Source organism: Cynoglossus semilaevis, chromosome 1, assembly GCF_000523025.1.
Source record: "Cynoglossus semilaevis isolate Cse_v1.0 chromosome 1, Cse_v1.0, whole genome shotgun sequence".
Classification (NCBI taxonomy): domain Eukaryota; kingdom Metazoa; phylum Chordata; class Actinopteri; order Pleuronectiformes; family Cynoglossidae; genus Cynoglossus; species Cynoglossus semilaevis.
Window position 1 is genome coordinate 29,486,252 of NC_024307.1, and position 23,045 is coordinate 29,509,296.

Consider the following 23,045-nt stretch of genomic DNA (forward strand, 5'->3'; position numbering starts at 1 on the left):
TGTGTGTGTGTGTGTGTGTTTATTCAAGGTAAATGTGAATATTGATAATATATATAAAATGTCCTCTATAATCAGAGCAGATGTATTGCCTGATATACAGGATGAGTTCTGAACCTTTATCACATTCAGGATTTTTTTTAGCAAGAAACAATATACACTTTATATAAGTGTCACGTTCAGTTAACTTCTTGTTTGCTAAATTGGGCTTCAGAGCTAATAATAGACAACCCTGTTTACAAGAAACACAACCTGATGTAAATCAAACATCTAAGTTCATGCACATATATGCAAAAGGTGTATAATATAGTTAAAGTCATTGTTATATATAGTTTAAAGTTTGAGGTTTGATTCCATTTCAATATTATTTTTTTCTTCTTTATTCTTGTGAATTAAATTATTTATTGTTGTGGGTGGTTTTATTTACCTACTCTGGTGCTGTGTTGGACATTGTTCAACTTACAATCCTACATAAAGGCCAACTTCAGCTTTTTACACAAGATGCCTCCAGGAGCTACCAAAATGTATTTAGCCCATGCCTTGACCAGTTGATCTGGTTGATGCAGCCAGAGATACTGCGAGGGATAACCGTGTCAAACAATTTGTTTTTTTTTTAATTCCCCTATGAGCATATACGTAGCTTGACCTCCTTATCCATTTTGGTGGGAGGAGTTTTAGGCAAAATCCTGCATATGCATATCGCTGGGTCATGCTGATTTTGCGTAGCTTCTGGAGGCATCTCATGAAAAAAACGCACCATCGCAAATTAAAATGTAACCAAAAATATAAATATGATAATGCAAACTATTTAACAGAAGCAATGTTGGCGTATTCCGTGTGGGTCTCACCAGTTTATACTGCAGAGTTTATTAATTCATTAAAAGACCCTGCTGACCTGTTTTTTTTTTGGTTTGGTTATGTGATTTTTTTTATTGTAGAATTAGAACGCTATTTAAATGTCAGTTTTTATATAAGCACTTGAACCATTCAATCAAAACCTATTATATATTGTGCGTCATTCACATTCAGAGCCCACGGGGGTGGCTTAAATATAAGTGCCTGACTCACGAACACTGTGACATGGGAACGGCATGAGGTGGAGATTAAAGCTCCGACCTTCTGTTTTGTGGACCACACACAGCCAACACCTAAGGCTGCAGCCACCTGCTAACCTGTTTACTACTGCAGTCAATTATTCCATGGGTTTCTATATCAATTAATGTCTGATTACTTGGACGACACAGATGAAAAACTGATTATTAAAAATAGAATACAGCTTCTGTGTCACAGAGGTTAGCATCTACTGTATGTGCCGCACTGTGCTGACATTAAAGGTAGGCGACAGGTTGGAAGCCAAGGATTATCTCAGGATACCCTACAGTGAATTTATGATGGATAAAAAAAATACACTGGCGATCTGTCATGGCATAGTTAAAGTGTGCTGCATCATGCTCGGAGAAGATTGGTTTTTTTTTTATGTGTCTCACTGTGCAGAGGGGAGCTGGGAGGACAGGGGCCACTGAGCTGAGCCTCAGTCAGTGATGTGATGCTGAACACCCACAAAAAAAAAGAAAAAACGAACAACAACAACGACACCAGCTATAAAGTAAAATAATGTGTCCAGAGTGTGTTAAAAACAGTGAGACAGGCGGTAAAAACAGAGCAGAGACACTCATCCATCACAGCTAACAGGCGAAAAACAATAGTTATCACACAAACTCCCTGAATGTAAACATGACGGTGACAATGTCAAAATAAAAATCTTCCTTCTACAAATTCTACTAAATGTACAGCATTACTACCTATCTATCTACCTATCTATCTATCTAGCTATCTAGCTATCTATACGTATACATATATACTATACATGTAGATTTTTTTTTATATGTCAATGTATTTTCATGTATAAATACATTTAAACGTATCACCCTGTTTGTCCCTGAAGCGCTCATTCCTCTGAGCGCAGGCAGATAAATAGAGCCAATCACGCACCAGTTTGAATATTCATCAGCTGCATGTTGACACCAAGATAACAGCAGGTTAGGTCTGTCAGATTGTCTCCTGGCCTTTTCCTCCGGCAGACAGTAGTGTTATCCAGATAACATAGCAGGTACAAGAGAATACCTAATAAGCAACCTTTGTAGGAGGTCTCAACATGCAGACTGGAAATCATAGGTTTCTTCACAAACTCAAGTCCGATTAAAGGTGTCTTTTCAAGCAATCACAGGTGAGAGAGAAACCATGTGATTGCCCCTCAATGGCAGAAGATTTGAAAAGTTGAAGAGTTGAAACCAGTTGACATAAGTACACTTCTATTACCTTAACCCACTAGATGGAAGACAGCCAGTCACACATACAATAAGATGTACTTCCTGTTCTCACAGTGATAAAATAACGGGCTATTTCTGGACATTTTGATGGATATCTGGGGCTTCACAGTGCTCTTACTTGATGTTGTCCAGGCAACCAGAGTCCGGCTTCAGTATGGCCGTGTGATGGAACATCTTGTAGAGAGCGATACCGAGGAAAATGACATTGAGCTGAGACAGGAAGGAAAGAAAGAGACATAGACAAAATCAGCATGAGGAAAAGACACTCCTTGGCTCCACCTGGGAGAATGTACATCTCCCTTTTCAGCTCCACTCATTTTAAGTCAGTTGCACAGTTTGTAGCACAAAGCTGAAGCGCTGCAGCCAGACCCGGTTTCCCACTTTGCCAAACAGAGCGAAAAATCTTATGAAAACTCTGCGGTGGAACAAGGGACCAAAGAGGGAACAACAGGACAAGCTGCATACATGTATGAGGAAGCTTTCCATTTGAGGAATTCACACCTATTTTATCATACACACTTCCGCAGGCTCACAAAGGGCAAAACTGTCAGGATGCATTAGAAATGTACTTTGATTTGGTTTGATTTCGGTTTTTGTTTTTACAATAGTAAAAAAAAAGTATTAAATTATACATAGAATATAAGCTATACTTCTAGGGCTGACTTTTTAAAATTAAAATTAAAATCAGAAAATTCTAATCAAAAGTAAACTCAGAACCAAAAGCCGGGGAATCCAAGCGATTTGAACTTCTGCACTCGCGTTTCTGGAACACACTGTAATTAGTGGATTTTTTTTCCTTATAAATAAATAAATAAAAGTTGCTTGTGTTTATCTGCTGCATGTTGGGAATAAATAAATAAATTAGTCATTAAATTACACCCGACCCATATTACACTCTCTGTTGCATCTCATTATTTTCTCTTCCCTGTGAAAAGTAGGAGACGACGAGAGTCTGGCCACAGTTTGGGAGTCGGGCTTCTGGAAGACTTTTCTAAGATGACTGCAATTAATGAGTTTCTGCTTTTCCTACTGTTCACTCTTGTCGTTTTCCACCCGGGAAGGCATTTATATCAGGCAGAATCAAAATCAAAACCCTGAACTGTGCTCTAGTTGATAGTTTACATCTTAGTTTGTGAAACAGGAGAATTGAAAGTTGGAAAAAACGGACAATGTATTTTTTTAAAAATTGTAATTTAATTTATTTTATATATAATTTATACTATAGGATTCCAGTGTTATTGACTGTTTTATATGTTCTTGTTGTTATCGTATTTTCCGGTCACACTTTTTTATTGTCCTTTGGCTAGGTTTGTGACTTATACTCTGATGCGACTTATGTATTAAAATATTATTTTCACACTGACAGCCGCTAGAGGGTATTCTAGGCTTGTGTACCAGTATCTGCTACTTCTGTACAACTGAAAATCTACATGTTCTTTATTTTCACACTGACAGTATTTCATTCCAGACACCACTTTATTTTGAAAACTGTCAGAGTTAGGAGAGAACATGTAACTTGGTGAAGTTTGTGGAAAAGTTTCATAAATACTTGTGACGAGAATGAAACTTTGCTTTGTAGAACACTTTGCAATTTGTACGTGCTGTCATTGGAAAAAAAATTGGAATCTGCATTTTCTTTTTCTAAAATAAAGTGAAACTGTATTTATGTCTTCATTTGTGGAAAAACTCTGTCTGACGATGTGACTTCTCGGAAATTCAATAAAACGGTAATAATTCAGAGTTTAATCTAGGAATAGTGGAGATATAAAGTCATAACTAAATGAACACAGTCACACTGGTGTGCAGTGTTGTCAGAATGATGTATTTAATTGAGTTTAAAGTTTGTATTCTGACATAAATCCTTTGAGGTCCAAATTTATGAATGAGAGAATAATCACTGTTTTGTACCATTCACAAGTTCATGTCCCGACCACAAATGTGTTTTATGATGGCTGACTGTTGTTGGAAATGAATGAGTAAATCTCCTCTGGTGGCACTGTGGAATTTCAACATTGGCATTTACATAAATACCACAGTCGGACATTGGATTGAGGGCAGTCTGATCAATAAATGAGCCATTTTTTATGAGAAAACTACATCTGAGCTGGAAAAATGACATATTAAATATGTGTAAAGCCCGTCTGTCTGCTCTCAGGACGGTGTGTTTGTGTTGTGTGAGTCAAAAAAAAAAGGTAGAAAGCTATCAGTCATAGTCACAGGTCCTTATACTCTCTCTCCCTCTGTTCTCCCACTCCGGTCCCAAACAACAGTCACAGCCGAGTCACAAACAGTAATACCTTCATCTACGGCCTCATTCATTTTTCTGGAAGTCTCCGTGCCCTGCGGTGGCATATTCACTCAACAGGGCACAGAAAACAGGCAGAATAGGGGGGAAAAAAAAGATCTCAGCGGAGCATTTAAGTGACGACCCTCAGGCTAAGTAGGGTTAATGAGCAGACAGGGAGGGTTATGCTTACCATAATTATCAAGGTTGCTGGTCCTATGAAACTCCAGATGAAGTAGGTGTCCAGGCGAAGCCAGCAACTGTGATGGAGGAGATGGAGTGAGAGGACAGAGAAAGACAGAAAAAAAGAGGTTACAGATTTATACTTATACTTGACACAATGTACTCTCAAATTTCACCAAACAAGATATATATATATATATACATATATATATATATACATATATATATATATACATATATATATATATACATATATATATATATACATATATATATATATACATATATATATATATATACATATATATATATATATATATATACATATATATATATATACATATATATATATATACATATATATATATATATAAGGTTTGTCTTAATGGAATATAAGCCACTAAATGTTGTTGTATCATTATGGTAATTTAAGATCAACCTTGTAGTCCAGGCCATGACAAGCTCAAAAAATCAGGAGAGATTTGGAAAACGTTTGTCTCTTAGTTTGGAGCAAACTTAGGCCTTAAAAAAAGAAAATACTTCATTCCCGAGTAGAGCTTATTAATATTCATTTTTATTGATTATTATCTGTTTAGAAAAGCAAACCATATTAACAGAAGACAATACATTTATACTATAATCCGTAACACTGACTTTGACCCTCACAAACTTCGTCCACACTGTCCTTTAGCTCTTGACAAAGTGTCTTCTGCTCTATGTTCATGTTAGCTGTCTCGGCTGTGCTGTAATGACGTCAATCATAAAATACTGCATTTCGCGTAATGCCTAAAAAATTACAGGAAGTGACTTCATTTTCATTAAAACTCACGGCAGAATCAACAAGGCTGACAGAAGGTGACAAGATCTCTAGAAATGACTAAAGAGAGAGAAAGGGAAGAAAGGAAAAAAATGGATTCATGACCTGTGGTTAAATTATTCATCTTTTAATCTCCGCCACTGCTACACATACACACACACAGGCCTTCATTTTTGGTCCCTGGAAAATGACAGTTTCTATAGCAGCAGTTCCATTGCAGTAGAAAAATCAGGGCTGGGAATAAAAGTGGAATAGAATTAAGTGTAATTTCATTGCATTTTAAAGGAAAGTGAAGTTTATGATATGCTTTAGTACAAAAACACCCCGGAGCTTTGTAGTACCTTAAATGTTGCGTTCAGGAGCCTAAATGTATCTCCCTCTGTTGTATCCACAGATGAGACAAAGTTGGCCAAACAAAGGAAGCGAACAAGAAAACAAACAAAAGCAGACGAGGCTGCGCTGAGGTGAGCTTATCAAAGCAAACACTCTGAACGTGGCTGTAATAAAATGGGAGAATGTTCTATTGTTGTCTTTGTCTCCTTCTTTTCTTCTCTTTCCTTAGATAATACAGAAGACTTAGACACTAGAAAACCGAGTGGCAGAGACTCATTAGAACCGCTCGTTCTTCCCAACATCTCCTCCACTCATACTCTCTGTCACATGTTTTGCGTTTTGGTGCAAATGAATAGTGTTATGGGGCTCTGATTAGTCAAAAGAGGGAATGTTTAGGACATTGTTGTCATTAGTGGAAATTAAGCCTGGTAATTAGCCCGGCTAGCTCAGTTGGTAGAGCATGAGACTCTTAATCTCAGGGTCGTGGGTTTGAGCCCCACGATGGGGGGAGCTGTTTTCAAGGGGCAGTGGTGGCTTAGTGGTTAAGGAAGTGGACTTGGGTCCTGAAGGCTGGTTTGAGTCCACCAGCTGCTAAGTTCCCACTGAGGTGCTCTGATCATGGCACTGTCCCCACACACTGCTCCCCATAGAGCTGCCCACTGTTCACTTTGGTGATGGGTCAAAAGGTCACATTTGGTTGTGTGCAGTGGTGTGCTTTGTCACAATGACAAGGAGTTCACTTTCCTTCCTTCCTGAACTTTACAAAATGATCAAATGTGTAAATCACAATTTGGGAATAATGACTTTCAAAAGTTTACATCTCTCTATTAGTTATCACTGATGTTCTGAGAACCGATCATCTTCTTGTTGTACAGCAAGCGTAACAACCACCAAAACAACCAGCTGCCCTGAAAGTCATACATGTACAGTGAAATGTGAATATTTTCTTTAGAAGAGTGCTAAGAAATAACAGGTTTGTGTCAAAAGGAACATCCATCAATGGCTTAACAACTTTTCTGGTGTGTGTTGCAGCTGATATATTACCTTAGGTTTGTCAAAGAGAAACTTTAAAGGAATTTAATTTGTTAATTTGTCCGTCAACTCCAGATCCTACTGTACTTCATTAGCAAATTGGAGACTGCAGTCCTTACTGCGTTATTTTCTTAAGGTGTACACTCTTTTCTGGCAATGGAATTTGAAAAGCCTTAATATTCTCATAATACAGTGTAACAGCTGAATAGATACAAAAAAAACCAAAACTCTCATGGCCACTCCCTGGTGCAAGTTGTATCAAAAGCTGAGGGAAAAAATAATATATGTAAATGTGTTCAAGCTGTTTGAGCCCTGAAGGATGTGAACGATGAGTTCTGTGATTAAGGCTAAAAGTTAACAAGAAGTGTGTTTATTCACAGTAAAGCAGCTGAACACACACAGCCTAACCATCATTCTACCTCCTGACTGTACGGATGCTGAGAGCTTCGCTTTCATCGAAGCTGATGAATTACACACGACTCTCGCACGTGTCCGTGACCTCAGCCCGTGTTATTACTTCAAGAAACTGAAAGAATAGACCGCTAAAAATATGACCTCTGACCTTCAGGCTGCTGCTGCCTTTCTTATAAGGAGTCAAGCTACAGTACACCACCACCATCACTCTCCACTTCTTCTTGTTTGTCATTTCTGCTCTTAAATAAGGCCACCCCATGATAAAGCGGCCGTGGTCTTGAAAATCAATTTTGTGACAGTCCTCCCCAACATTCTCCTATTCACCACGTGTCACACTGTGTCCGTTCCCTCATTCTTCAAGCACAGCCAATAATTGTTCGGTTGGTGGCAGGCGTTAATTATTCACATGATGCCATGGCTCAGGCGGTGGCAGCTATCACCTCATTCATCACCAACAACCAGGGCTCTGCCAGTGTTCAAATAAACTCTCCAGCAGTGTCATGTGGGTGGTGATGTATATACAACATGTTTGGATCGAGTTACTGCAGTAAAGTGCTGATGCTCCGCCCTATTACTGTACAAATGGTTCTGGAAATAAAATAAATATCTGTCAGAGTATTTCTGAGTACTACTGAAAAAAGTCCATGGTTGTTTTTGGCTCATTCTTGGAATAACTTTGTTGTTTTATTTGCATATTGTAACTGTTTTTTCGCTGCTATTAGCAATTTAGATATATTTAGGCTAGCTACTGGTTAGCAAGTTTTATGCATTTTGTTGCCATACTTGCTAGCTTTGGCAACACAACAAAATGTGTTGCAAAAGCTAGCAAGTATGGCTAATACAATGCTAGGCCCTGTTGACCTGACATCCATTTCCTGTTTGCTTTCTGTTTATCGTATTTATCTTATCTTATTTATATAGAAAATGGAAATAGAATGCTAGTCAAAACGTATTTATCAATCTCTTTTCCTTCTTCATCTCTTCCAGCCTCGTTCTCATACACCCTCGTCGTAACATTTCTATTTCCGTCTTGGAATGATTGCATCCTAAAACACAGAGGAGAAAACCCCCACCAGCCTTTTATTCAGCCGACGATGTTATCACCTAAAGTTTGCATTTTTCACTGTCACAACAATGTCAGTCCAGCTGTGGGGAACTGCACACAGCTTGAGTAACCGTTCTGCTTCATTAAAAGTTGATGAAGAGCGATCGCTATTGGAGTGTCGAGTGCGACATTGTTAAAGCCAACACAAACAGTTGTTAAGTTGTTAGGAGGGTTCCTGTGGGTGTAGACTCTCATACAACAACTGGGCGAGTGAGAGAAGGAGTAGAATTGTTTTTTCTCTTTACTTGTTTCCATCAATAAAGACCGACTGAGTCTCAATCCTTCGACTCTATCTGATAAAAAAAATTCTGGAAACATCAATCACTCAGTAATTAAATATTGTTATTTTGTGGAGTTATTAGTTTTATTTTAAATGTATTAGTAAGATTTTGATAACAGATTTGACAAACAAAGAAAAAAATACACGGTGGATTTTTGGTAATTAGATGATGTATTTAGAATAAGGAAATTAACTTATATATGCTTTATTTATCATCTTTTTTAATAGTTCAAATTCTAAAAAGGTGAATTTATGTATTTTGTAAATTAATTTAATATAGCTTAAACTAAACTGACTACTGGGTTTGTTACACAAATTCTTTGTTGTTATTATTTTACAGTCACTCTCCCCGTGCAGAACACACATGGTCTTTTTGACCCTCTTGAGGCCTTCAGCTACTGATATTGGGACCAAACTAAATAAAAACATGTTCTTACTCTTATCAGCCCTGGACACACAGACCAACATTCTCTATATGTCTTTTCCTAAATAACATCTAGCTATGCTATCTCTACATGTGTACCTGTTAGACCCTGAGTTCATACTGTGACCCACACATGCAAGTAGGTCATGGGTAGACTAAAAGGAGAGGTAAGATTTGGATTAAAAGGGCCAGAATTTCACTACTAAATATTGTCTACATTCTATAACAGGGGTCACCAACGTGGTGCCCGGGGTCACCTGGTAGCCCCCGTGGAGAACCTAAGGTGCCAGCGAGGTATGTGCTCAAAATAAAACTGGTCAACAAGGGTCAAATATTGAACTGTTACTGTGCTTTCTGAATCAGTTACACTTTCAACGATATTCAAATGGATTCAATGACGATGGTAAAAAGAGTGTCTACTATGGTACGTCCCAGAACTGATTATTATTACATTGTTTGTGAAGTCTGTATCAAACCAGTAGCTCTTTGTATTACCAAGTACCTAGCTCTCAGTTGGTGACATATATATATATATGTATGTATGTATAAACAAATAAAAAAAGACCGACCTTCTAGCTGCTTCAGAACAGTTAGAGAAATGAATAAAAGAGACAATTCCATCATTTAACTAGTGGAATACAATGGCAGTGAAGTGCATGAATTAATAGGTAGTGCAGTGATATTACAGATTCATATAGTGATGAGAAAAGAGTGCTGTGACAATTAACACAGATAAACACACAAGATAACCATGTTTCGATAACACAATAATACACAGTATTTAGTACATGATGCACTCACTACAATAATTTACAGTAACCTGAAGTCAACATTGCTTTACCGTCTAACGACTACACATATAATTGACTCTTAAATTAAGAGGACAGGAACATTATGTTGTTTTCATGTTAGCAGGCAAACTGACAATTTAGTGAGACAAAAAAACATTGTTTTAAAAAAAACCATCTACTTTCTGCTATCTACTTATAACACTGGTCTAATGCATCAGCGATGATTGCTCAATTGTACTAAATGGTACACTACTCCACAATGTTTATGGATGTTGTAAGTAACTTTCCATTTTTTTATTAAAAGATGTTTCATCTATCAAAACAAACAAAAACATTATCTGTGTGTTATGTTTAAATCAAGGTTGTATTCGCAGAGAGCTAAATGTCATCTTTAAAGTACTGCCGTGCAGTCTATTATTAATGCCATGTAGAGATGAAAAAAATAAAATAAAAACTGTGTACTCACATTCGCTCTGTGCCATAACTACGGTAGTCCACTGCAGCCGACACAGCTACGATGAGCGCAGGAACACCGTAGCCCACCAAGTAGAAGTAGCGACGGCGTGAGTGTTCACTCTCAAAGACCTCTACCAGCATGATATAGAGCTGCACGCCCTCCAGGAACATCCACGTGAAGGCCGCCAGGAAAAAGAAATGGAGCAGGGCCGCGAAGACGGCACAAGCAATCTGAGAAAAATGAAAAATATTGAAATATAATTAATGAGAGTAAACTCATTTAAATCAGCTCCACTGGATTACATGCTTCGCTAAAGGACACAGTATGGCTGTCAGAGTGTATCAGAGGGCTTTAATCAAGCTGCATTTTCCTGACTTCCCACTGTTTGTGTCTTTCCAACAATTAGCATTGCTAAGCTTTGTCTGGCTGAAGTGATTGGAGGTCTGCCTGCGGTTACTGGCAGAAGAAAGCTGCAGCTAATGTGACCGAGCGGTTGGGTTTTCTGTCGGCCTGCTCGGCAGCTTGCAGAGATGAAAAGGTAAAGAAGCAGAATGAATGAAAGTGAAGTCAACAGTCCACAAAACCATTTGGAATTCATTGCCCTCATACCAAGACCAGGTGCCAGGGCCTAATGTGGGTCAACAACCTGAGCTACCACACACAAACAAAATCAAAGAAAACATGCTCACAGCATTTACTGTATGTAATCCAGAATCCATTCTCTTACAACAACAGCCTGATACTATATTCATATTGACTGATGCAGTCATGGGTAAATTTGACATGCACAGAGGTTATTTTCTCACCATAAATAGATTCAATTAAACAGCTCAAAAGCTTGGGCCGACTTTAATTGCAGTTCAGGAAAGTGATCTTTGAGCTGAGCTGTGAATTACATCTATAAAATGTAATGGAAGGGAAAGGTGTAGGGGCCAAGGCATTAGTGCTAACATCACAGGGAGGCTGCTCTGCTGCTCAACTATGACCACATACGATAAAAAAGAGACAGTCAGGTTTTAGGATTACACCATAGGTTTTCGACATGACATGAGTGAAGAGAACAGAAAAAGAAATGGATGCAATTTATCGCAATTATTAATAATTCCGAAAATTATGATTCATTGACATCCCTCAATATGATTTTTGATTCAAATGTGTTAAAATGTTCAATCCCAATAATTGTAACAATTCATTTACAGCAGGTATGGAGAAGGCTTTTTAATCCAGCCCGCAGAACCTGTCCAAATTAAATTATATTATCATTATACTTGTGTCATTTTGTCTTTTCCCTGTAATGCCCACATTTCCCAAATAGATGGCGTAGTCCAGAGATGTGGTGTGATCTCACTGTTTCGCTTTGCCCTTTGTTTGAACTTCTAACTTCAAATGTCATGTTTTTTTTTATCTTAAGTCTGATCAACAGTTGTATGTGTGATATGCCAAGAAACTGTTTACAAAAAATACAATGTCCGCCCATGGTCCGGTGAGTCTTTTCAATTTTAGAGCCCACTGTGTTGAGCATTACTTTGACAGCCATAAATGTTTTACCTCTCAACAGAGAAGATTATTAGTAGATGTTTTTAATTGTAGAAGCAGTTTAGAAAAACTGAATGTTTATTTATTTATTTATTTATTGCTATACTGTACATGTTAGTCTAGTCCAGTACAAACTTGCATCTTCACAAAAAAAAGCTTTGGTTGCGATCTTAGCAGAGATGTGCAGCAATCGAAAAAACTCCTCAAGATTCAGGAGCTTCTCTCTTTTCCCAAAAAAAGTAACCCTGGTTCCATGCTGTGCTCTTCGCGGCACATGCCAGTGACTGCCTGCTGCCCTGAACTGAACAATTTAGATTGCCTCAGTGAGACACCCTAAAAGGACCTTATTCAACAAATGCTCCCTCCGCTGGCTTAAGAGAAGCAAATGCACACTTGAACATGCTCGCACACCAACACCTGCCAAGAGCCTCTCATCAACAGCTTTCTTCTCCCGCACAGTCCTATTGATGTGGATGTGATTTTTATCCATTCACTTCACTCTCACCTCCAGGGAAAGTTTGTGCCAAATGTTTAGCCTCTTTTTCTGAGCTGAACTTCTCTGTACCTAAAGCCTGAAGTTTGGGTTGCATTACAATCCTGCCGGGGCTCAGCTGTGGAAGCAGGTGAAGGCAGCACACTGACACTGCAGAGCCGTCATGCGTGCACACTGTGTGACAATTGTGGTGTTGATACACACCACAATAGCACAGTTCATTCTACCTTTTGCAATCAAGCTGTTTTTGTTTGGTAATGAGAGAGAATATTGTTTCCTGAACCAGTTCCAGTGGCTTAACAATCAGTATGCATGGTATTTTCAGGAGGTGGTCAATATGTATGTTTTTACACCCACAGCTTGTGTTAGACCAGCCTTATTGGAGTAATGGTTTTGTTGACATTGACATTTAAAAAAAAAAAAAAAATTCAAATTAATTCTTCTATTATTTGGATTGGTCAAAAGTAATAACAGATAACAGCAACATGTTTCTTTTCATATTATATATGTAAACATAGTAATTATAAAGTACTTTATCTATTTATTGTTATTGATAATTGTGGATAATTAAGATGATATTGATTATTCATCAGCTAGTGATTAATCAGATGAGAAACTTGAATCATTTGAAAGCCCTGAAGTATGTCTGGTTCTGTTTTGTTCTGAGTTTTGTTCTTTGCAGTGCTGTCCTTCTGTGCAGCTCTGTGGCTTCACTCTTGACACTGCAGTGGTACAGTATCTCTAACAGCAGCTGTCTTACCGGCTGGTCGCCCCGATTGATGCCCACGAGGAACAGAGACTCAGCGATAAACAGGCTGATGCACAGGTTCTTGTGAATGGTGTTGCGATCACTCTGGAGGCCACGGAAGAAGCAGAATGTGAAGAGGCTGATGAGCAGGCAGACCAGGGACAGAAGGATCCCAACCCACGTAATGACATCCAGCAGCATGTCGTGCACAGGGTCCGGATTCTGAAAAAGAGAAGAACCGGAGGAGAAATGTGGGTTTTTGTTGTATCACCTCCCAAAACAATTAATGCAACTCCAAGACAAAACAACAGAATGAATGGCAAAAATAAAAAGGTGGCTACGAAATGATGTCAGTGCCTGAGCTACAACCCTGAAGCTTTAATTTCCATTCACGGAAGTGTAAATGTCCCCTCTGTGGCTGTGTGTTTGTGTGTGCTTGTGTGCATTCAATAAATCACTACGTGGTGAGTCGCAGGTGGTAGATATGAATCATGAATTAGCCGGGGTGAATCAATCTAAAATGCCCCCCATTGTTTCATTTTGGTCGGGCAACAGAGTGAAACAAAGTGAGCAGTCCACAGGGCCACAGGTGTCCAGAGGCCAACACAACAGGAATACAATCAAACCACAACATGGAGAAAACAACTTTCGCTAAGCCCTTTTTTCCTTCCGCACTTTGCTGCCACAGCTTCTTCTTCTCCTCAGTGCTGAAAGACTTTTTGCTGACAATACGTTTGAGCCTTTATGGGACAGATAAGGATCAACACAGGGGTTCAGTGGCTGCGGCCATGAAAGGGAATTTACATCAGTCCATAAAAGCCAAGCGCACATGGGAAATGTGGGGAAAAAGCCAATTTAAACAGTGGTATCTGAACATCAGAACATGCTAATACTGAAAATTGAGCAAATATTTTGTATGATTAGTGGAAAAACAGAACCTCTGACCGACAGCATCTGCAGCCGATGTGTGATTTCCTTACAATAACACTGGACTTATTAGCGGAAAGTAGAGGCAAAGCTTAACCTAAGGCGCTTCTAAACTGCTTCTCTGCATTTTTAACATCTGTAACCTTGCCTCTAAACAACATTAGAATTATGCATTAACGAAAATGACTGTGCCGTGACTTTCAGATTTTATTTTGCTCTCATGCAAAGTAATCCCTTGGAGACAAAGTGAGACATGACGCAATATTCTTTTTTTATTTTGTTGTCTCCTGAACAGGACTCGGCTACTGTCAGGGGAAACAAACTGCTGCTCCGCCTCCCTGACACTCGGTGCTAAATCTCACGAGGAACGTGCTAAGCTAGCAACTCCACCGGTAAACGCCCCCACGATGAAGTAACAGGAACAGTTCCCATCAATACATTTCATTAACGAACAGAGAACTTTTAAAGACCGGACAAATTCTGGTAAACATCAATCTGCTGATGAACAAGAAATCAAGAAATACGGTTCACCTTTGCATCTTTTGAATATGCAATACGGTAAATGAATGTAGGAACATTTTTGGCTACTATCTTTCTACCAAAAACCTAAACCTTTTGTTCTTAATAAACCTTATAAAATGCTCGACGTTTTGCATGACCCCATTGAGTGAAAGAGTATTTTTAAGGTTCAAGATTTTATTTAGAACTGGGATTAGAAATACAGATTGGAGTTAGGCAAAGTGATAGGATTTGGCATAAACTGGTAATAGTTAAGGTTTAGGCAAGGCAGTGATTCCCAAACTTGTTCTGAACTGAACTGTAGAATGTTTTTACCCCCCCCCCACTTTTATATTTCCATTGAACTTTTCATAAAACACTTCCAAAGATAAAACTACAAAACTCATTCAACAAAAGTAACACCGTTCCTAATCTATCTATAAGTGCAATTCATATCACTACTGCAAAGAAATTATTATTTATATTTATATTATATATTTTGAAATTTCAATACATTCGCTTTGCTGTGCCCCCAAAACTCATGCAGCTGCTCCTCGCCCCCAAGTGGGGGCCACCCCCTACTTTGAGAACCACTGGGGAAGAGTAATGCAATATCTCCATCTCCAAGCACACACACAAACATGTGCGTGTGCTTGCTGTGCATGTGTGTCAAAAGGGGTAGACAAAAAAGGAACAGATTAGAAAACAAAATATTTAACTTGATACAAGCTGGAATTACTGAAACAGATGTGCAGACTCCCAGTGTAGTTCACATCTGGAAGAGATTGATTATTAGTCTCTTCTGCTGTTAGCAGTGTCACAATGACTTTATCTTCAACATTTGAATCCTCGTTAAAAATCTGTGTCAATGCCGGCGTCAAATGAAACATGCAATAATAATAAAAAAACAAGCCGTTTACTTGAGGATTAAGTCAGAGAGTGACATCTTGATTTATTAACTAAACATAATTACTGCATCCAAACACTCTGGTCAGCTTCTGAGGCTTCCTAATTTCCCTCAGGAGTTGTCGACTTTTTCAGCCTGTTGGGCTTTGATTTAAAACAAGTTTAAAAAAAATAGAAGAAGAAGAAGAAGAAGTGAACACAGCTGAGGTGTTCTGGCTGGTATTGACAACACCTGACTGTCATCTCTGCTGAGTCCTTACATCTGTGCAGTAGAACTAACTTTAAGGATGATGATGGCACTGTCAGAATGTTAATGAACGCCAAACTCTAACACGGAACGGTGTCACAAATACTGGGACAGATGGATCTATAGGCTGTGGAAGTCTATGTCTTACCATCTTGACTAGTCCATGTTTTCTTAGTGTGTAGGATATAATGCTGAGTTACTTAACAGCAAAAGAAGGCTATAAACCATAATCCAGAACTCAACTTATTGTTTACATCACAGGACAGAAGACGATCAGCACTACTTTAGGATTGGACCCCTAGGCTATTGTTGTAGTCCAAATTCACCGATATATGAAAGTTCTGAAATTACTAAAACAAACCCATTCAGTAAAATCAGAAAAGATAGGTATGGTAATGATTGGTCTTTAATAAATCTCAAAAGGTCTAGAAAAATACAACCCATCCCCCTGCACACTCAAAGCTTCTACCTCCTGCTTCAGTTAATAATGTAAAATGTAGTTTTAACTCATTTCTATTCTGTGCTTTTAACATGATAAAACAACTTTAATCATTTACTAAATCAAGTCAAATTCTAAAGAATTAGATTTCCATCCAGGTTTTAATATGCTGCAACTTTAGAGCCACTGAAGCAGCGTGGAACTAAAGCTTAGAACAGTGGCAATTATCCCTTTATTTGACAATTATTCCTTTTTTTTATTCCTTTTACATAAATATTTATAATGTTGTATATTTGTTTAACAAAATATACTACAACAATACTAATCATAACCCCACCAAGAACAGTTAGCTGCTGGTTCCAAGGCTGAGTCATCGTATCACCTCCCAGCCAATAATGTATGCAACAAGCTCTGACCAAGGACAAACACCAAGAATATATTTGCCTGTACTGATGAAATATTCCTGCAGTAGTTTATTATATGTCCCTCGAACAAGACCCTCTTTAGGCCATATTTTGACCCAGTCAGCAGTATGTTCTGTAGGGAGGGGCGGGGGCAGATGGTCCATCAACATCAGTGGGTTGGTTTTTTTTTGTCCTCTGTACTCTTTTCAATTCTCACCCAATCATGCGTGAATCTCAGGAATCTTGGGAGATGTGTCGCAGAAGAGCCTCGTTTAGTGCAACTACAGCTAATGCTAGCAGAGGGGAGGAACAGATGCTGATCATTAAGGGGCTCTGGTACAATAACAGCAGCCGTGCTGCTCCAGTCTGGGGACGGCGCTCTTTTGATTTCCCTGCCTGATGAGCCGTTGTGTATATGTTCTGAGGGGTGGGAGGTGGTGGGGGTGGTGCTGGGTACAACAGAGCGGACCTCCTTGTGTGTGTCTCTGTGTGTATGTCAGTCCGTATTAAAAACTGACTTCAGTCCACCTCATTTTAGAAGAGTGAAAATGCACTCAGCGGCATCCGATGCTAATGTTTGTGCTCGGCCCTGCACTGTTAGCGCGCGGTGCTGCATGTGCACCAGTCTGTTTTCAGTCAGCTGCATGACAGGGCTATTGATGCGGTGGGTGGTACTCGCTGCAGTGCATTGTGAGTGGACCCTGAGGTCTGTGAGAGCAGTGCTGTGGCTGCAGGCTCTATCCATCACAATTTTACCTTCAATTGGAGGGAGGTCCAGGTCACAGAGAGAGGACAGAGAGAGAAGGAGAGGGAGAGTAACAGTAAGAGGATCCTGTCAGAGCCCTGAAAGCATATTGTGTTTGTTCACCTAGCTATTACTCATTTTACACAAAGACAGAACAATAAATAAGCTCGTTTTGAACAAAACCTCCTGAGTTTCACTTAGTAATAACACGTCAGTCATGTAGCAACACCTTTTAATGTGAAACAAAAACACACGACCCAAGTGTTTCTGCAGCTTTCACAACTGTTGGCATGTATTTGAAATGACGTAGGATGGATGGAGCCTTATTGTTAGAACCAGGATTGATACACGTTTTCTTTCAACATAAATACACTCGCCTGTGGGTAAAGACGCTCTGTCCTTTTCAAAGAGAGAGAGAGAGAGAGAAGAGAAGAGTACATCCACACCCGGATGATGGATTTACTGTAATGTGACTTCTTTGTTCTGGGAGGTGAATGATGGCTGCTACGTCACCAACCCTGTCCCCAAGTCTCTGCTCAAATGTTTCCTTTAACTGAGAGCTCTGCTCAGGCAGGATGGCAAATTATGTGATGTGGAGAGCCACTGCAACCAACCTCACACCTGAAACAAGTCCACGATGAGAATCTGAATCAGGGCCTCTTTAGTGGGCAGATGCAATTTGCTCAGTCCCCGTGTTGTAGGGGAGTCAAGGAATACACTATTCATGTAACGTTAGCAGGGGTAAGTGCTTTCATTTGTCTTCGATTCTCCTCTAAAAGATTTGTCCAGTTTCTTTCTCCTTGTTTTCTCCCATTGGCTGCAGGACTATCTTTTGTCTCTCATTTCTTCACAGCTAAAAGAATTTACTGACAGATATACTTTTCGACACTTGCAGGAGCCATCTGCAGAAATCCATATGTATACGAGAAATAAAACAACCAATGGTTTTTGAGAAGGCCGTGGAAGTGAAGTGATGGTGGAAAGAGGGAATCAGTCATTGATACCTAAAAAAACTGCCCTCAGCATGGAGCCATGAAGCAATCCAATTAAAATGCATAAATCTCTGTATGTGCCTCCAGAGCCAGGCTTTGACTCGTGAAATACTGTTAGTCAGAGCAGACATTTGTGCTGAGGGGCAGCGTCCCACTGCAGGGAGTCATGTGACAATTTCACCTATAATATGACCAAGGATTTATGCTCTGCATGAGGATGAGGAACAGTCGCACAGGGGGAAATGAATCAGGGAGCCTGGATAAGTTGTCACATTTCACAGTACAGAGAGACAGATTCCAGAGCGTGTAGCTGGAGCTGACATTCAGCACATGTACCTATGTGTCACACCATTTTCTAAGCTACAATTGCAGTGGCATTAAGTCCCAGCATCTGTTCTGGTTGCCACGACGGTCAGCCTGATCTTTGTCTTCCCTGTTGTGTGCTTTAAAGATATAACTAGATTTGTTCTGAACATTACCCCTGCATTAGTTCCATGCTACAGCATCCTTGTATTGTATGTTACGCCATACAAAACACTAGGCTAACCTTGACTGTCCTCTCTCATCATAGCTAGCGTCTGATGGTGCCACTGCGAAGACGTTTCGTGAGGACAGTGATGAATGTTACCCAAATATCACACTCTCCATCATCCAGCGGGATAAGCCATTGATTTATACTTACTGGTCTGTGGGGAACAGTGCCACTTACCAGTGGCCCAATACTTCCCTGGGGCCGATCTCTGCGCACATATCTGCTATGTAAATAATAGCCTCTAGAAGGAACCAGAGCAGGCCTATATTTCTTGAGATGGGGCCTGTGGTTTAGCCCATATTTAAAATAATTCTCTATTTCTCCTAATGCCCACTGGCTATCCTTACAAATGGGCGACTGGAATTCAAAGGAAAGGGTTCAATATGGAACCCTGAGAGTCTGAATGGGTTTGAGCCATTAGGGAATGGAAAAAATATGTCCTAAATGCACACTGATGACACGGAGATCTATGGCGTATTTACAGTGACATTCGTTAAGCTCAAAAAGGCCGGGCTGACCCAGAAAGATTCATGCAAAAAAAGAGACTAATCTGTGGCACAGAAACAAGTCAACGTCGCCCTGTTATCGAGTCGTTTACAAGTGAAACAGTGTCACTTAAACGTCTGTGTGGTGTGTGAGTGAAACAGCTCTAATGACTGGGCTAAATCCTGCTTTTCAACGTTGAATAGAGAGGACTTTTTAAGCTGCTTTGATCAAAGTGAATCCCCCGAGGCAGGACACAATACGACATCTTAAGGTAAGATTCATCAGTCTTGGCAAAATCACATCAAAGCATTACGTCTCCGTCTGTACAAAAGATCTAATCTCTAAAATGCAGCTGCCGAGTGCGACTACAGTTTGATTTTTTCTTTTTTATGCAACAATGCCTCTCTGCTCAGGCTGTAACATCCATTCTAGGTTGTCAGCGATGGCTTGAAATTAGCAAAGGGGGTAAAAAGGGGTTGAAATGACAACACCTGCAGCTGGAACATCACTTAACCTCACTGTGATCATTTACAGTAAGAATAGAATCCAATTGGTCCATGCTGTTAATTTGCTCGTTTCAGCACAGACAAAAAAACCCACTCAATTTGCATGTGGTGCTTCTGTTGGAGCCAAGCGGAGCAGCTTGCATCATCTTGCTCTTTGGCTAATTGTTTGTACGGTGCAGTCATGTAGCAATGCAGACCTCCTCCAACTCACAAGAATAAGACTGCATTCTGCTACTATCTGGGAACAGATTCTTGTTATTCTGCAACAACATTACAGTGTAAGAACAATGGACATAAAGTAAAATATGACCTTTATTACCTTAATTTTTTTGCCTTCACTTGAACAGCTTGCTGTTTGTATTGTGCTCTTTTTTAAAGTAGGAGGACATTTGACTTAAATTTAACATATCAAAAATCAGCACATTTCTCAACATCTCAGGAGATATTTTAATTATTTTTTTCACAAATTAATATATAAATTATTGGAAGTACTATTTGAAGAATGTTGGATGAGGCAGAAACATCACTTTCTGTAAAGTACACTTAAGCGCCAGTGTTTCTTTTAGCAGAGCAAAAGTTTCTGCCTCTTGCCCACACTTGCAATCAATGTCAGAATGAATGTGATTATAAGATTACTTGACTGAAGAAATAATGTTAATGCATGTACATATTTTAAGTGTATGCTCGGCCACTGAGAGGGAAAAAATATTTAACATCATAAACGGCTTTTTAAAAAGGCAGCACATTGATTACACATCATGAATACGTAATTACTGCTTTGTTTGTTCGGTTCTTTGCATCCCACTCAGAGAAAAAAATTACTTTGTACAAATCACAGCACTGGCTCCCTTTGTCAGATAGATTTGAGATTGAATTCTATATCCAAATGTATTCTACAAAGTTAAAGAACCTGACAAAAAGTTTATAGACATCTAGATTTAGGTGGTAAATCTGAGAACATCTTTTAAATCCTTGATGGTATGTGAAGAGTTAAATAGAGCAGTACACACTAAGGCCTCAGAGGTAACTAAAGGACTGAGCACTGCTGATGCTTACTGCAGTACACCTCCAACAATGCACTTTAATTTACAGACTTTTTTAAAGACATGTCCTTACGCTATTTCATTCCGATATGAGGTTTTCTGAAATTGATGCTTCCAGACATCCAGTTACAATACTGCCACCTAGCTGGCTTGGATGCATTTCTATTCTGGAAAACGAGGTCAGAAAGAGAAAAAGGAAAATACAAACAGACGGCCAGTGCCCTGCAGATGACCAGGAGCCTTAATTAGAGGTACTTTTTTGAAGTACGCTGTATTTGTTCCGTTACATCTTAAACAGCAAGAGCAGAGCCATGACATTTGAACAACAAATTTGAAGGCAGCGTATAAAGTTTTCATTCTGAACTGCTGTCATTATTGTCAACCGACATGCACATGATCCGCGGGGCCGACAAAACAACAACATAAAAGATGTTGACGATAGTGCGGCGAGCCTCTGTAATTACAGCTTTCATCTTTTGGAGATGCCAGTGAGAAATAAACAGGTCAGGAATATTACATGCTGCTCTGAAGGCAATGAGTGATAACAAAGCTGGGATGAGCTATGGTATGTCCTGTTGCCATGGCTACAAAAACAGATCTTCAATTTATAAAAATTTCTCCACGCCCTTCTACGTCTCTGTTTCTGCACACACACACTTACACACACACACGCACATTTATCCATTCACTGCAATCATACTGCGACAGCTCGTCACGTTAAAAAGCCTCTGTATCTCCCATTCAGCAGCTGCTTTCAACAAGCCACCTTTTACTGCGGCGTGAGTGGAAAAGATAAAGAGTAAGAGAAGGTGAAGAAAACACTATCAGTCAAAAAATAGGGTGTAACCTCTGTGCACTTTTCTTCAGTGAATGCAGCACCACAAGCCACCTGCTTTTCTAAATGTTGGGAATGGTCTGACTGAAAGCCGTCCTTTTACTGCAAACTTTTTTTTGTGTGCTGCTATGCTTTCATTGCGTGTATGCTCCTATTCTCTGCCACTCTCTCTTTCTCTCTATATTCCAGGCTTGGCCTCAGCCCTGCAGAGTGCTTAGTGGGTCTGAAAGTCACGCCTCTGAGTAACAAAACAGTGGCTCCCTTTGGCTACAAGTAAATCACACCATCAAAGACCTCCCAGGAGTCCTGTGCATACGGGGTAAAAAACACTAAATTTTGAGATTTCATGTGCGACTGCCAGCTCGTGAATGTCGAGTTTGTGCTTTAGAATAGTGCATGAGATAAGAATAAGCCCGGGAGATAGAGGCTACACCATCAGGGTCAATATGGACAGTACTCAGTGTTTACTTTCTTTTTTTTTTGTTGTCCCACTGATGCAGAAGAAGAGCTGTACGGAGACAGATGCCACAGCAGATACCAACAACTACTCTGCTGTGTCAGCACTGGGCTCCTAAAACTCCCTGTGACAGAAATAATGAAGCTGTCTGTCAGCATCAGGACAACAAAACAGCTCCTTCCTTCTCCTTCCTCTCTTCACTACACCATCTCCGTCCTCGTCCTCGTTCCATTTTTCTTTACTAACCCAGCACCATGAGAGCTGCCGGGAGTAATCACTCCACACAAATCTCCAGGCCAAATTGCTGTTCTTTAATGCCTCCCTACAACTTTCATTAGCGCCTCTTTGTTAATGGCTCTCTGCTCCACATCACACTTGTGCTGTACTTCTGACTGTACAGTACTTATTCACTGCAGTACTGTTTCTACCCTGAAGAAAGGAAGGCTAGAGTGTGGAAGGAACCCTGCATTGTGAAGATAAATGGCGTTTTTTAAAAATGTTATTTTCTTGTAAGAAATAAGGTTTATTTGTTGACTACTCAAACCTTTTCACAGCAACATTTGCCATTTACCAACACATCTAAAAAGTCTGGTATAAAAAAACACAACCTTCTGGGTGTAGGACCACCAACTGAGCTACAGCCAGGCTACTGAGAATACATGCAAACATTAACAGCACAGCAACTGTTATACAAGTATAACCTCTGAAGTACAAATCAGACATTTTATAAACCTGAATGTAATGAGCTTCTCTTCTTTTAAATGTAGATACAGATACACCCACTTAGGCTGATGTTACAAAGGT

At 39.5% G+C, this 23,045-nt stretch overlaps 1 protein-coding gene and 1 non-coding gene across 20 annotated transcripts in view; one reads left to right on the forward strand and one right to left on the reverse strand.

Annotated features, from left to right (window-relative positions):
• LOC103390782 (adhesion G protein-coupled receptor L3) overlaps positions 1-23,045 on the reverse strand; it is a 197,581-nt gene that overhangs the window by 13,889 nt on the left and 160,647 nt on the right. For all 19 annotated transcript variants that reach the window (XM_017034883.2, XM_017034884.2, XM_008326847.3 and 16 more), the window contains 4 exons: positions 13,237-13,446; positions 10,457-10,677; positions 4,805-4,871; positions 2,446-2,537 (listed from right to left, as the gene is read on the reverse strand). In XM_017034883.2, the coding sequence (XP_016890372.1) occupies positions 2,446-2,537; positions 4,805-4,871; positions 10,457-10,677; positions 13,237-13,446 (590 nt within the window). The remainder of the gene's footprint in view (positions 1-2,445; positions 2,538-4,804; positions 4,872-10,456; positions 10,678-13,236; positions 13,447-23,045) is intronic.
• Positions 6,380-6,452, forward strand: trnak-cuu (transfer RNA lysine (anticodon CUU)). Its single transcript has one exon. It is a non-coding gene; the product is annotated as a tRNA-Lys (tRNA).